This window comes from Mesoplodon bidens, assembly GCF_964165515.1.
Source record: "Mesoplodon bidens genome assembly, chromosome: 1".
Classification (NCBI taxonomy): Eukaryota; Metazoa; Chordata; class Mammalia; order Artiodactyla; family Ziphiidae; genus Mesoplodon; species Mesoplodon bidens.
In genome coordinates, this window is record NC_138176.1 from 76,691,892 (window position 1) to 76,706,882 (window position 14,991).

At 38.7% G+C, this 14,991-nt stretch overlaps 1 protein-coding gene across 1 annotated transcript in view; it reads left to right on the forward strand.

The window, feature by feature from the left end:
* The window catches only part of MCUB (mitochondrial calcium uniporter dominant negative subunit beta), a 91,060-nt gene extending 77,833 nt beyond the window's left edge, over positions 1-13,227 (forward strand). Inside the window, 5 exon segments of the mRNA XM_081225625.1 lie at positions 8,717-8,877; positions 10,753-10,956; positions 11,558-11,674; positions 13,029-13,057; positions 13,059-13,227. Of these exon segments, the coding sequence (XP_081081751.1) occupies positions 8,717-8,877; positions 10,753-10,956; positions 11,558-11,674; positions 13,029-13,057; positions 13,059-13,101 (554 nt within the window). The 3' untranslated portion in view covers positions 13,102-13,227.
* The last annotated feature ends 1,764 nt before the right edge of the window (positions 13,228-14,991 follow it).

Here is a 14,991-nt window from a genome sequence, read left to right on the forward strand (position 1 = left end):
TGTAGATTGCTTTGGGTAGTATAGTCAGTTTCACAGTGTTGATTCTTCCAATCCAAGAACATGGTATATCTCTCCATCTGTTGGTATCATCTTTAATTTCTTTCATCAGTATCTTATAGTTTTCTTCATGGAGGTCTTTTGTCACCCTAGGTAGGTTTATTCCTAGGTATTTTATTCTTTTTGTTGCAGTGGTAAATGGGAGTGTTTCCTTAATTTCTCTTTCAGATTTTTCATCATTAGTGTATAGGAATGCAAGAGATTTCTGTGCATTCATGTTATATCCTGCAACTTTACCAGATTCATTGATTAGCTCTAGTAGTTTTCTGGTGGTATCTTTAGGATTCTCTATGTATAGTATAATGCCATCTGCAGACAGTGACAGTTTTACTTCTTCTTTTCCAATTTGTATTCCTTTTATTTCTTTTTCTTCTCTGATTGCCATGGCTAGGACTTCCAAAACTATGTTGAATAATAGTGGTGAGAGTGGACATCCTTGTCTTGTTCCTGATCTTAGAGGAAATGCTTTCAGTTTTTCACCATTGAGAATGATGTTTGCTCTGGGTTTGTCATATATGGCCTTTATTATGTTGAGGCAGTTTCCCTCTATGCATGCTTTCTGGAGAGTTTTTATCATAAATTGGTGTTGAATTTTGTCAGAAGCTTTTTCTGCATCTGTTGAGCTGATCATATGGTTTTTATTATTCAGTTTGTTAATATGGTGTATCACATTGATTGATTTACATATATTGAAGAATCCTTGCATCCCTGGGATAAATCCCACTTGATCATGGTGTGTAATCCTTTTAATGTGTTGTTGGATTCTGTTTGCTAGTATTTTGTTGAGGATTTTTGCATCTATATTCATCAGTGATATTGGTCTGTAATTTTCTTTTTTTGTAGTATCTTTGTCTGGTTTTGGTATCAGGGTGATGGTGGTCTCATAGAAGGCGTTTTGGAGTATTCCTTCCTCTGGAATTTTTTGGAAGAGTTTGAGGAGAATGGGTGTTAGCTCTTCTCTAAATGTTTGATAGAATTCACCTGTGAAGCCATCTGGTCCTGGACTTTTGTTTGTTGGAAGACTTTTAATCACAGTTTCAATTTCATTACTTGTGATTGGTCTGTTCATATTTTCTATTTCTTCCTGGTTCATTCTTGGAAGGTTATACTTTTCTAAGAATTTGTCCATTTCTTCCAGATTGTCCATTTCATTGGCATAGAGTTACTTGTGGTAGTCTCTTAGGATACTTTGTATTTCTGTGGTGTCTGTTGTAACTTCTTTTTCATTTCTAATTTTATTGATTTGAGTCCTCTCCCTCTTTTTCTTGATAAGTCTGGCTAAAGGTTTATCAATTTTGTTTATCTTCTCAAAGAACCAGCTTTTAGTTTTATTGATCTTTGCTATTGTCTTCTTTGTTTCTATTTCATTTATTTCTGCTCTGATCTTTATGATTTCTTTCCTTCTGCTAACTTTGGGTTTTGTTTGTTCTTCTTTCTCTAGTTCCTTTAGGTCTAAAGTTAGGTTGTTTATTTGAGATGTTTGTTGTTTCTTGAGGTAGGATTGTACTGCTATAAACTTCCCTCTTAGTACTGCTTTTGCTGCGTCCCATAGGTTTTGGATCATCGTGTTTCATTGTCATTTTCTCTAGGTATTTTTTGATTTCCTCTTTGATTTCTTCAGTGATCTCTTGGTTATTTAGTAACATATTGTTTAACCTCCATGTTGTTTGTGTTTTGACGTTTTTTCCCTGTAATTGATTTCTAACTCATAGTGTTGTGGTCAGAAAAGATGCCTGATATGATTTCAGTTTTCTTAAATTTACTGAGGCTTGATTTGTGACCCAAGGTGTGATCTATCCTGGAGAATGTTCCATGCTCACTTGAGAAGAAAGTGTAATCTGCTGTTTCTGGATGGAATGTCCTATAAATCTCAATTAAATCTATCTGGTCTATTGTGTCATTTAAAGCTTGTGTTTTCTTATTAATTTTCTGTTTGGATGATCTGTCCATTGGTGTAAGTGAGGTGTTAAAGTCCCCCAATATTATTGTGTTACTTTTGTTATCCTCTCTTGTAGCTGTTAGCAGTTACCTTATGTACTGAGGTGCTCCTATGTTGGGTGCATATATATTTACAATTGTTATATCTTCTTCTTGGATTAATCCCTTGATCATTATTTAGTGTCCTTCCTTGTCTCTTGTAACATTCTTTAAAGTCCATTTTATCTGATATGAGTATTGCTACTCCAGCTTTCTTTAGATTTCCATTTGCATGGAATATCTTTTTCCACCCCCTCACTTTCAGTCTCTATGTGTCCCTAGGTCTGAAGTGGGTCTGTTTTAGACAGCCTATATATGGGTCTTGTTTTTGTATCCATTCAGTGAGCCTGTGTCTTTTGGTTGGAGCATTTAATCCATTCATGTTTAAGGTAATTATTGATATGTATGTTCCTATGACCATTTTCTTAATTGTTTTGGGTTTGTCTTGTAGGTCCTTCTCTTGTGTTTCCCACTTAGAGTAGTTCCTTTAGCATTTGTTGTAGTGCTCATTTGGTGGTGCTGAATTCTCTTAGCTTTTGCTTGTCTGTAAAGCTTTTGATTTCTCCATTGAATCTGAATGAGATCCTTGCTGGGTAGAGTAATCTTGGTTGTAGTTTCTCCCCTTTCATCACTTTAAATATGTCATGCCACTCCCTTCTGGCTTGTAGAGTTTCTGCTGAGAAATCAGCTGTTAACCTTATGGGATTTCTCTTGTATGTTATTTGTCTTTTTTCCCTTGCTGCCTTCAAGAATTTTTCTTTGTCTTTAATTTTTGCCAATTTGATTACTACGTGTCTTGGCGTGTTTCTCCTTGGGTTTATCCTGTATGGGACTCACTGCGCTTCCTGGATTTGGGTGGCTATTTCCTTTCCCATGTTAGGGAATTTTTCGACTATAATCTCTTCAGATATTTTCTCGGGTCCTTTCTCTCTCTCTTCTCCTTCTGGGACCTGTATAATTCGAATGTTTTTGCGTTTAATGCTGTCCCAGAAGTCTCTTAGGCTGTCTTCATTTCTTTTCATTCTTTTTTATTTATTCTGTTCTGCAGCAGTGGACTCCAAGAGCGGAGTCTTTGTTTTCCCCAGTCCTGTCAAAGTCCTGCAATCAAATCCTGCTAGCCTTCAAAGTCTGATTCTCTAGAAATTCTTCCCCCTGTTGCCTGACCGTCAGATTGGGAAGCCTGACGTGGGGCTCAGAATCTTCACTCCAGTGGGTGGACTTCTGTGGTATAAGTGTTCTCCAGTTTGTGAGTCACCCACCAGCAGTTATGGGATTTGATCTGATTGTGATTGCACCTCTCCTCCCATCTCATTGCAGCTTCTCTTTTGTCTTTGGATGTGGGTATCACCATGATCAGCCTGACTGATTCTTTCCCCCTCTGTGTCTAGTTTACTGGTGAGCCTGTCAAAGGCATTCTTCCTTTCTATTAAAGTGTTTTTGATTTTTGGCAATTCTTTTTGATTCTTTGTTACAATGTTCATCTCTCTGTTTACATTACTCATCTGTTCTTGCATGTTGTCAACTTTTTCCATCACAGTCCTTACCATATTAATCATATTTGTCTTAATTTCCTGGTCTGAAAATTCCAAAATCTCTGCCATATCAGATTCTGATTCTGATGCTTGCTTTGTCTCTTTAGATTGTTTTTTTCTTGCCTTGTAATTTTTTGTTGAAAGCTAGACATGATATTATTAAAAATAGAAACTGAAGCAAGTAGGTCTTTAGTTTGAGGTTTTATGTGTCTCTGACCAGGAGCTCAGCTGTTTACTGTTTGCTATAGCTGTAGGTATCAGAGGCTTCAGTTTTTTCTAGTGTCCCTGTTTCTCTACACTGTTGTATTTGAGTTTCCCTAGAAATTCTTTCTTGAATAGAGTCTGTGTCTTGCACAGAACTGGAGCCCTGTTGATGTGGTGTTAAGGTTTTGGGGGGGAGAAGCATTCTATAATTTTATGATTAAATCTCAAGGATTTTATTGGGCCAGGATTACTGTGCTGTAACCTTCAGAAGAGTTTCTTAGCCATTTTTTCCCTCCCCTATATGAGACAGGAAGGCTAGAGGGGCCTGGAGTTGGCTAATTGCCCTTTCTCCAGGCCAGACTAGGTTCTGGTAAAGTACAGTTAACCCTTGAACAACATAGGTTTGAACTGCATGGGTCCACTTTACATGCAGATTTGTTTCAATAAACACTGCAGTACTAAGTGGTCCACAGTTGGTTTAGTCCATGGAATCATGAATACACAGGGCCAACTATAAAGTTATACATGGATTTTTGACTGCATGTGGGGTTGGTGCCCCTATCCCCCATATTGTTTGAGGGTCAACTGTAATTTCCTTGGTATGGAGAAAATAATGCTCAGGACTGTTTCAAAATGGTTACTTTTCTCCTTTCTCGGCTGGAAGCAGGGAGATATTTTTCTCTGATCTCTGACCTTCACTGTGAGAACCTGGTGGGACTCCTGGAGGTAAAACTCATGAATGTGTGACTGTTTTTATTTCTCAAACTAGTCAGCACTGAGCCTTCAGCAATTCAAAGATTATAGTTTAGTGTTCCTATCAGTATTGGCTCCAGAGGTTTCTGCTCTCAGTAAGCTGTGGTTGTGGACTATCGGGGTTAAGATAAAGTAATACTGAGTCTATGCCTTAATAAATAGATGGTGAGATAAATAAATCAGTAAATAAGGGAAGGTTCATGTTTTTAGTTGGAATGCCAAGTTCTGACTGGTAAATATGGGAGGAGGGCTGTTGTAGTTCAAAAATCATTACATTGCAGCCAAATTCAGACAGGAATCATCAGTAGATGCCAAGGGGATGGGGAGAGGTGGTGGGGGGAGGTGATTTAGATACAGAAAATAAAACAGAGAAGAACTACGAAAACAACTAAAAAAAGTTAATAAAATGGCAATAAGTACATACATATCAATAATTACTTTAAATGTCAGTGGACTAAATGCTCCACTCAAAAGACATAGGGGGGCTTCCCTGGTGGCGCAGTGGTTGGGGGTCCACCTGCTGATGCAGGGTACACGGGTTCGTGCCCCGGTCTGGGAGGGTCCCACGTGCCACAGAGCGGCTGGGCCCGTAGGCCATGGCCGCTGGGCCTGTGCGTCTGGAGCCTGTGCTCTGCAACGAGAGAGGCCACAGCGGTGAGGGGCCCGCGTACCACAAAAAAAATAAAAATTAAAAAAAATATATAAAAAGACATAGGGGCAGCTGATTGGATAAAAAACCCAGAAACTTCTGTATGCTGGCCTACAAGAGACTCACTTCAGAGCTAAAGACATACACAGACTGAAAACGAGGGGATGGAAAAAGATATTTCATGCAAATGGAAACTGGGCGGAAGACCTGAATAGACATTTTTCCAAAGAAGACATACAGATAGCTAACAGGCCCATGAAAAGATGTTCAGCATCGCTAATTATTAGAGAGATGCAAATCAAAACAATGAGATATCACCTCACAACTGTTAGAGTAGCTATCATCGAAACGTCCACAAATAACAAATGTTGGTGAGGATGCGGAGAAAAGGAAACCCTTGCACACTGCTGGTGGGAATGTAAATCAGTGCAGCCAGTATGGAAAACAGTGTGGAGGTTCCTCAAAAAAACTAGAAATAGGACTACCATATGATCCAGCAATTCCAATCCTGGTATGCATATAGAAAAAAATGAAAACACTAATTTGAAAAGATACATGCACCCCAGTGTTCATAGCAACACTGTTTACAGTAGTTAACCCAAGTGTCCATCAACAGACGATTGGCTTAAGAAGATGTGGTATGTACACACACACACACACACACACACACACACACACACACTAGAATATTACTCAGCCATAAAAAAGAATGAAATTCTGCCATTTGCAGCAAGCTGGATGGACCTAGAAAATATTATGCTTAGTCAGACAAAAACAAATACTGTATGTTATCACTTATGTGTAGAATCTAAAAAATAAAATGAATGTATATAGCAAAACAGAAACAGACTCACAGGTATAGAAAACAAGCTAGTGGTTACCAGCTGGGGAGAGGCAAGATAGGGGTAGGGGATTAAGAGATACAAACTATAAAATAACAACAAGGAGATATTATACAGCACAGGAAATTATAGCCATTATTTTGTAATAACTTTTAATGGAGTATAATATGTAAAAATACTCAATTACTATGCTGTACACCTGAAACTAATATAATATTGTAAGTCAACTATACTTCAATAAAAGAAAAATTAAGGAAATACTAACAAAAAATGGGAGTAAGTCACAAGAACACAGGAGCCAGCTTAAGGGGCTCCTGCTAACCATATCTGGTACAATTTTTTTTAAAAATAAATTTATTTATTTATATATTTATTTTTGGCTGTATTGGGTCTTCGTTTCTGTACGAGGGCTTTCTCCAGTTGTGGCAAGCGGGGGCCACTCTTCATCGTGGTGCACGGGCCTCACTGTCGCGGCCTCTCTTGTTGCGGAGCACAGGCTCCAGATACTCAGGCTCAGTAGTTGTGGCTCATGGGCCCAGTTGCTCCACGGCATGTGGGATCCTCCCAGACCAGGGCTCAAACCCATATCCCCTGCATTGGCAGGCGGATTCTCAACCACTGCGCCACCAGGGAAGCCCTCTGGTACAATTTGAAGATCATTGGCTCCCATGTCCTTATGACTTGCCCCCATTTTTATTTTAAGCATTTTCTTACTTTCTGGTATAACTAGACGATCCAGCTGATCTCGTGCTCCAGCACTGATATGAGCAATTACTCTGAAGATCCCTTGAGGAAAAATATTTTAAAAAATTTTCAAACACAAATTAAGTATAGAGAAATTAAAACAAATCCATCATTTCAACAATTATGAACATTCTTCTATTCTTGATTCTTTTTAAAAATCAGGACAGTATTTAACCCCAAAGACAGAAGGATGGAAGAAATTGAGAAAAATGAAAATGAAAATCCATGATGAGATAGAAATTTCATGTCCAGTGAGTTCCCAGCTCTCTGCAAGGTCTTCTCCTTCTCATTTAGCATTTAAGGGAATAAGTGGAGATAAACCTTTTCAGGGCACCTCATTGGTCTACTTGATCTTCCTCTTCTGGACAAGCGCCAGTTAACAGACCCAAATGGCCTGGTCACATTAAGCAACTTCCATTCCCACTTTTTGTAAATTTCCACTTCCCTGACTCTGCTTAAGCCCCTTGATGTTCTCCTCCCTCCCTGAAAACGCCCCTCCACCTCTGCACAAATAGAAGCTGAGTTCAGTTCATGCCAGATCCCCTTCCCTAGTACAGTAGTTACTGAATAAAATCTATCCTTACCACTTGAACTAGTGTCTGGCTTTGTTTATCTTTGTTATGTTCCACAGCTTTGGACAAAATCATGCCCCATCTCTGCCGTTTTTCTGTATGTAGACCTTTTATGTATCCATACATTTTCATCACAACAAAAGGGCTCTGACTGTTCTGCAAATCTCAAAAGGCTAGAAGGGAACTTCTCGTTTCTACCTCTTTGTAGAGTTTTAACCTAGAATGTGGAAGGGATTAAAGACCACAATAAAGTCTTGAAGAAGGGGGTGGAGATAGAGGAAAATTAACTTCAGTCTGTAACAGACTGGTTAACTGCTGTCACAGACTGGAAAACCGCTGGATAGTACTGGCACTAGGATCGTAAATCTCCCTTATCTGCAGTTGTTTCTGCTGCCTGGCAGGAAGGTCTGTCTTCTCTCCCCTCACTCTGTCCCCCTATCTCAAATTCTCTTACAGTGGTGGGGAACAGTTATAACCCTCAGAAAGGCATCATTACAGCACAGTTTTATGTAGATCTGTAGATCCACTGAAGTGGTAGTATGAGAGAAATCCAGAATCAAAAGAACTCTGTGTTAAAAGCTCAGAAACTGATTCCCTTTCGTCAGTATGAACCTCCCTTCAGATCTATACCTTGTTGAAAAGAACTTACACTTGAATTGCTTTTCAAATGTATATTATACTTTTGTTTACATGTTTGTACACCAGTTTCCCTCCCCGGGGGATCCTAAAATGATTTTGGATACATAGTTGAGGGTGAAGAAGGATCTTAGGTTAACTCAGGTATAAAAGTGAACCTGTAACTAATGTGTTACAAACTCAGGTGAGGTATTCACCTGGGTTCTGGTAGATGGATACTTCCTTTTCCTGTATTATTCTTCCTTTTTTTAAAAAACAGCACTAGTGGGCCTCCCTGGTGGCGCAGTGGTTGAGAGTCCGCCTGCCGATGCAGGGGATGCGGGTTCGTGCCCCGGTCTGGGAGGATCCCACATGCCGCGGAGCGGCTGGGCCCGTGAGCCATGGCCGCTGGGCCTGCGCGTCCGGAGCCTGTGCTCCGCAACGGGAGAGGCCACAGCAGTGAGAGGCCCACATACCGCAAAAAGAAAAAAAAAAAAAAAAAAAAAAAAACAGCACTAGTCATATTACAAAAGAAAAAAGACAAAAACATAATGAATTTTAAACCTACTGTCTGGTTATTTATTATTCCAGAGAGAGATGAATGGAATCACCTGAGACAGGAATACAGGCCGGTACCAAATGCCCCCCGAGGAGTGGGGAGCGTCCAAGTGGCCAGCCAGGGGAACTCAGATTTGGTTCCCTAGAGTTACAAACCCTGGAGGAAAAGATGTGTTAACTGCCTTATGTTTCCCTTGTGTCTTCTTTTCTCAGAAAAACTGAGTAGTGAGCACACTACTGAGATGGAAAACATGAAATCCTTGGTTCACAGGCTGTTCACAGCCTTGCATTTAGAAGAGTTTCAGAAAAAGAGAGAGCACCATCTGCTGGAGAAAATTGACCACCTGAAGGGACAGCTGCAGCCCCTCGAACAGGTTCGGAAGCATCACCTGTTGAGTCTGTTTGTAAATAATACCCAATATTTATTGGTATTATTGCTCCATGTGAGTGTTTTTCTGAACGCTGTACGTAGGCTTGTTTTCTCCTTTAATCCTCACAATGAACCTCTGAGTTTGGTATTGTTATCGTCCTCATTCTTCAGATGAGGAAACTAAGGCAGCAAAGGTATATAAGCTAATACTTATTAGAGCCAGAACTTGAACTCTGGTGGTCTGACTCCAGGCTGCTGTCTTAAACTCTGTGCCGTGCATCCTTTCCATGGATTGGCCATAGTATCTTGGTAACTGAGTATAAGATGAGCTGGGATGCACTAGCTGGAGCACTACCGCTGTTTGTTTTTCAGAGAATAGGCCCATGGCTCCCACTCTGCTCAACAGAATTACAGCTGGAAAGTTAGCAGTGGCTTCCTAACATCTGAAGTTAATCAGTGGTGGAGGAAAAAAAAAAAAAATTTCTGGGGAGGAGGGGCAGGAGTCTGTTTTAATTTAAGGGAAAAATGCATTTTTTAAACCTCTGATCCCACTTGTGATTTTTAAAAATGGGTAGGTGTATGTGTATCTTTGTGTATGAATAAAAAGTTTCTAGAGGTAGAAGAAACTTGTTTTGTTGTTGTTTTATGAAAGTATAGTTGTTTTAAATTCTGCTGTACAGCAGTGATTTAGTTATACATACATATACACACATTCTTTTTTATATTCTTTTCCATATGGTTTATCACAGGGTATTGAATATAGACCCCTGTGCTATATACAGTCGGACCTTGTTGTTAAAAGAAACTTTTTTTGCGGGGGGCTGTGTCAGGTGTTCCTTGAGGCACGCGGGCTTCAGAGCACCTGGGCTCTGTAGTTGTGGCGTGTGTGCTCTCTAGTTGAGGTGGGCTCAGTAGTTGGTGGCGCACGGGCTTAGTTGCCCCGCAGCATGTGGGATCTAAGTTCCCTGACCAGGGATCAAACCTGCATCCCCTGCATTGGAAGGCTAATTCTTTACCCCTGGACCTCCAGGGAAGTCCCTAAAAGAAACTTTTGATAGTGATTACCTCTAAGAATACTTAGGGGATGCCAGAGAGAGGGACTTTTTTATTTGTTGGATGGTACGTTTTAATTTTTTCTTTACTTTTTAAAAAGTTGGTGATATTTACTTGTGTTAAGATTTAAAAACCTAAAAAGGTGGCCAATGGAAAGTTTTCCTCCTACTGTCCTCCCCGTACCATATCCCTGAACCTGTGAATCATTTCAGATTTTCTTTATCTATGTGCAAACAAATGCAAATATATTATTATTTTGTTCCCTTTTCCAGGAAACAGTATATGCTGTTATACACTTTTCTCACCTTTTTTCACTAACAGTAGATCCTGGAAAGATCTCCGTATTGGTACATAGAGAGCCTCCTCACTATAGCTGCATGATACCTTGATGAAAAATTGGTTAATTTATGGTCTTTTACTCTTAAGAATGAACCTATGATGAATCACACGTGTGCAAGTGTACCTGTAGGATGAATTCCCAGAAGTGAAACTGCTGAGTCAAAGAAAATAGGCATGTAATTTTTAGTTAGGTTTCAGAGGATGACTTCTGAATTTTTCATTGTATACCCTTCTATACTATTTAAATTTTTTTCCATGGGCAGGTATTGCCTTTATAATTTAACAAATGGTTTATTAATGAACTGATTTGGAAATAAGTGATCACTCATGAATGTATATGTTTTATACATTCTATTTTTCGTAAATCAGACCTCTTTAAATAAAGTAATACAGATGTGCATTACTTTACTTTTCTTCCTTTTCTGTTTTTTTTTTTTTAAGTTGGTGCACTGTAAACCGAACTAACAGTCACTTTTTCTCCCCTCAGATGAAAGCGAGAATTGAAGCTCGCTCAGAAGTCAAAACCAATGGACTTCTGTGGGCTGGATTAGCATTGCTGTCCATTCAGGGCGGGGCAATGGCCTGGCTCACTTGGTGGGTGTACTCCTGGGATATCATGGAGCCAGTTACATACTTCATCACATTTTCAAATTCCATGGTCTTTTTGGCATACTTTATAGTCACTCGACAGGTGAGTAGTTTGTTAAGAAAATGGTAAGTTATAGCATCTTTTATAAATAATTTCTTATCCAAGTAATGAGCAATAAAACCTTTTTATTTATTGAATTACTGCTATCTGGGTTTTTATCAGCTATTAAATTTTGTTGTTTTCCAGAGGATGGAGATTTATATATACCACAGAGAAACTGTGTATAACCTCTATAGAGAAATAAATAGTACAAGTTAACAAATTCCTCCATTGAGATAAACACATCAAATTTGTGTACTCTGTGTCCCGTTTATAAATAAAATTGAATTTGTATTGCAAACCACCCAGTAACTTTTGCTTATCTCGTGATTATTTTGCCAAAAATCTGCATTTTCCTTTTTCTCTTTTCTTTCCCTATATGTGTGATTTCTCTTCCCAGCTTGCTTGCTTTTGAAAGGAGCAGCAGCAGATGAGACTAAATGTTTTACTTGTGTTGCCTTATGCTTGCTCTGATGGCCACTGCACATATTTTACTCATCTGCCTTCCTTTGCTTTGTTGTTGCTAAGGCACGTTTCTTGCAGAGGTATTATGTTCATTTAAAGCATGTTCGGTTCTGGTTTTTTGTCTTTTTTTTTTTTCCAGGATTATACTTACTCAGCTATTAAGAGTAGGCAGTTTCTTCACTTCTTCCATAAGAAATCAAAGCAACAGCATTTTGATGTGGTGCAGTACAACAAGTTAAAAGAAGATCTTGCTAAGGTACCTTATTGCAAATACCACATCTTATAGCTGGTCTTGTTTGGGAGCCAGAATTTAGTGTCAGGGAAATACAATCGGTGGCTCATCCTCATGGGTTAAATCTTGGTCCTGCACAGGCTTCTCTGTATTGTGGTTTTGTTCAGTGAAACAGCGGACATGTCCTGATACTAATTTCCTACAGTTTTATTCTTGTTATCTGTATTCTACATTGGCATAGCTTTAAATGTATATGGAAAAATGTCTTAAATGACTTTGAGATAGTAAAATAACAGTTTTCAATAGAAATCTATCTCTAAGTGAATATGTGTTTTTAAAGAACAAAGTCCAATATCAAGCTCAATTGCAGATTCTGTAACTATTAAGAACTAAAAGAAAGTAGAATTTTAGGAAGATGAGCACTCTGATAAACAATTTTATTAAGCTCTCGAAAGGTTTTTACAAGTTTCTTCTCCTTAAAAATAGAATCAATATGGTATTTCTCCTTTCATCATTTCCTTCTTTCAGATGTGAAAACAGAGGTTATACACGGTTAGAAAGTGGGGAAACCAAGGTATGAAGCTCAAAGTTTGGATCCTGTGCTCTGGAGCACTTCCCTATAATCTGTTTCCTAGGCAGCTTTTACCTCTGGCCTCCCAGTGGACTCATTAGCTTTTTAAATTTTTCTTAGTAATTTTATAAGAAAAAAGTTTTGGTAGAAATATCTTTTACTGCTCAATCCATGATCATTTAATAGCCAGTAATCATCATATCTTTTGTTACCCGTAACTTCTAAACTACCCATCCCTGAAATTTAAAAAAAGGAAGTATGTAACAAGAATTTGTAGTCCAAAAATTGGAGATAGCGAGCCTTTAAAAAATATGTTTAAATTCCATATAATCATTACTTAGGAAAAATATAATGATCCTTTTTTTTTTTAATTTAGTGGATACTTTTGCATTTAAATGATCCAATCCGTGAAGGCTAAGGAATGTTCTTTCAACTAGTTTATAGCACTGGGCATTGAAGATTTAGAGTAGCAAACTGTAAAGTTGTTGTTGCTTTTTTTAAGGTAATAAAGTTGAGGGAAAAAAAGGGAAACTGATAGGTCAGAGTAATGTTTTTTTATAAACTGGAAAAACCACTGTAAAGGGGAAAACTAACATTACAAGAACTATAAGGATGAACTAGAAACTCTAAACTTATCTTTTACAAAAGGATCCACATAAATTGAAATATTGTAGACAGTTTCCACTCATAGTTTAGATCTATATATTGACCTAAGGAGACGTTAAAAGTATAGAATTCCTTGTGAACAGTAATCTGATACGTTTGTGGTCCTCTTTGATCAGTGCCTCCTCTTCTTCCCATGGACAGGCTACTGAAGCCCTGAGACGGGTGCGCCACTCTATCTGCGATGCAAGTAGAGGAATTCGGTGAAAAGAAGTAATCTTACATTTTTAAATGTCAATTAATTTTTCCATTATGTGTTCATTTTGCAACTTAGCAACTGGAACTTTCATCCCATAGTTCATTTGAATTTGACTGTTTCAATCTCTTGTTAATAAAAAAAAATGCTTGCAAAACACAGGTATTCTTTGATGTTCTCATTTGAGATTTTCAGTTTGTGGATTTTCACGGCTTGTTGAGGTTTACTGCTGGAAGGAGCTTGGATGCGTCTGTCAAAATCAAAGCTGCTGCTATTACAGTTCAGCATTTAAGAAGCTTTGTCAGCCTGTCCTGTGTCATTCCCGTGCGGAGGTGAAATGGTCAGTGTTCTTGGCTTCACTTTGATTCTTAGGCTTCATTTAGAATCATCTGGTCATTAATTTCTTTTTAAATTCACAGTAGTTGCAAGATTTTTATCATTAAATATAGTTTAAATTATTATAAAATGTCATTTGAAATGTTTCATCGTAAGTAATATTTACTTAGATACTGTTTATCATTTGTTGTCAGGTACTGTTCTAGGCACTTCACATATGTATTATTTGTAATCCTATAATCCTAGGAGGTAGCTGTTTTTAATCCCAATTTAATAATAAGGAAACAGGTTCAGAGAGGTTAATTTGCCCAAGTGCACACAGCTAGAAAAGATTTTTCTTTTATTTATTTATTTATTTATTTTTGGCTGCATTGGGTCTTCGTTGCTGTGCGCGGGCTTCCTCTAGTTGGGGCGAGCAGGGGCTACTCTTCATTGCGGTGCGCGGGCTTCTCATTGCGGTGGCTTCTCTTGTTGCGGAGCATGAGCTCTAGGTGCACAGGCTTCAGTAGTTGTGGCTCACGGGCTGTAGAGCGCAGCAGGCTCAGTAGTTGCAGCACATGGGCTTAGTTGCTTCGTGGCATGTGGGATCTTCCCCGGACCAGGGATCGAACCCGTGTCCCCTGCATTGACAGGCGGACTCCCAACCACTGCGCCACCAGGGAAGTCCCTAGAAAAGATTTAAGCATCTACTCATAGTAGATCATAAATCTTTATATATGTACAACTCATGGTATTTAATCCATCAGGATGTCACCTTTTACATGTTTGACTATGGGACAGAAAGGGTAATGATGACACCGATATTAAGAGATTTGCTTAAAAAAGATACCAGTGTTTTCAGGGTATATCTTTCAACCTAATCAGATTCAAACTTCCTACACCTTAAGTAGAGCAACACACTGTGATCACCTGCTGGTTTGTATCAGTATCTCTGAAACCTGGAGATGCTGAATTAGCAGTATATTAGTGTGTTTTATTAACAAGCTAAGAATATGCACTCATATGTTTTTATAATGAGTATCACCAGGTTAAGTATTATGACAAATTCTTAGGACATGTTCTGCGTTTGAGAAACTCTATTCCCAGGAAGACAAGACTGTCAATATAATGAAAGAACAGGGAGTGTTGTTTGCTTTATTCACTGATGCATCCATCCCAAGTGCCAAGAATACCTGGCTCCTATGAGGTACCCAAGAGAGACAGGTTTAAGGTCTGTGGAAATTTCATGTATAGTGCTGGGGAAAAGCTGAGACTAGGAAAGTAGAAAGGATGGCTTCTGAATTCTCAAACTGTCTAAAGGAAGACCTGGGGAAAAAGGGTAGACTGGAGCCTATTTTTGTATATAAAGTTTTATTGGAACACAACTATGCCCACTGATGCACTGACTGTGGCTGTTCTCACACTATAGCAGCAGGGTTAACTGCAGCAGAGACAGCACGCCTGCAAAGCCCAGCATAGTTACTCTCTGGCTCTTTACAGAAAAATTTTACTGACCCCTGAACTAGAATGTGAAAGACAATTCTCAAAGAACACTTCTGTGTTTTTAGGGCTTCAGAAAATTTGTCATGCGAAAAA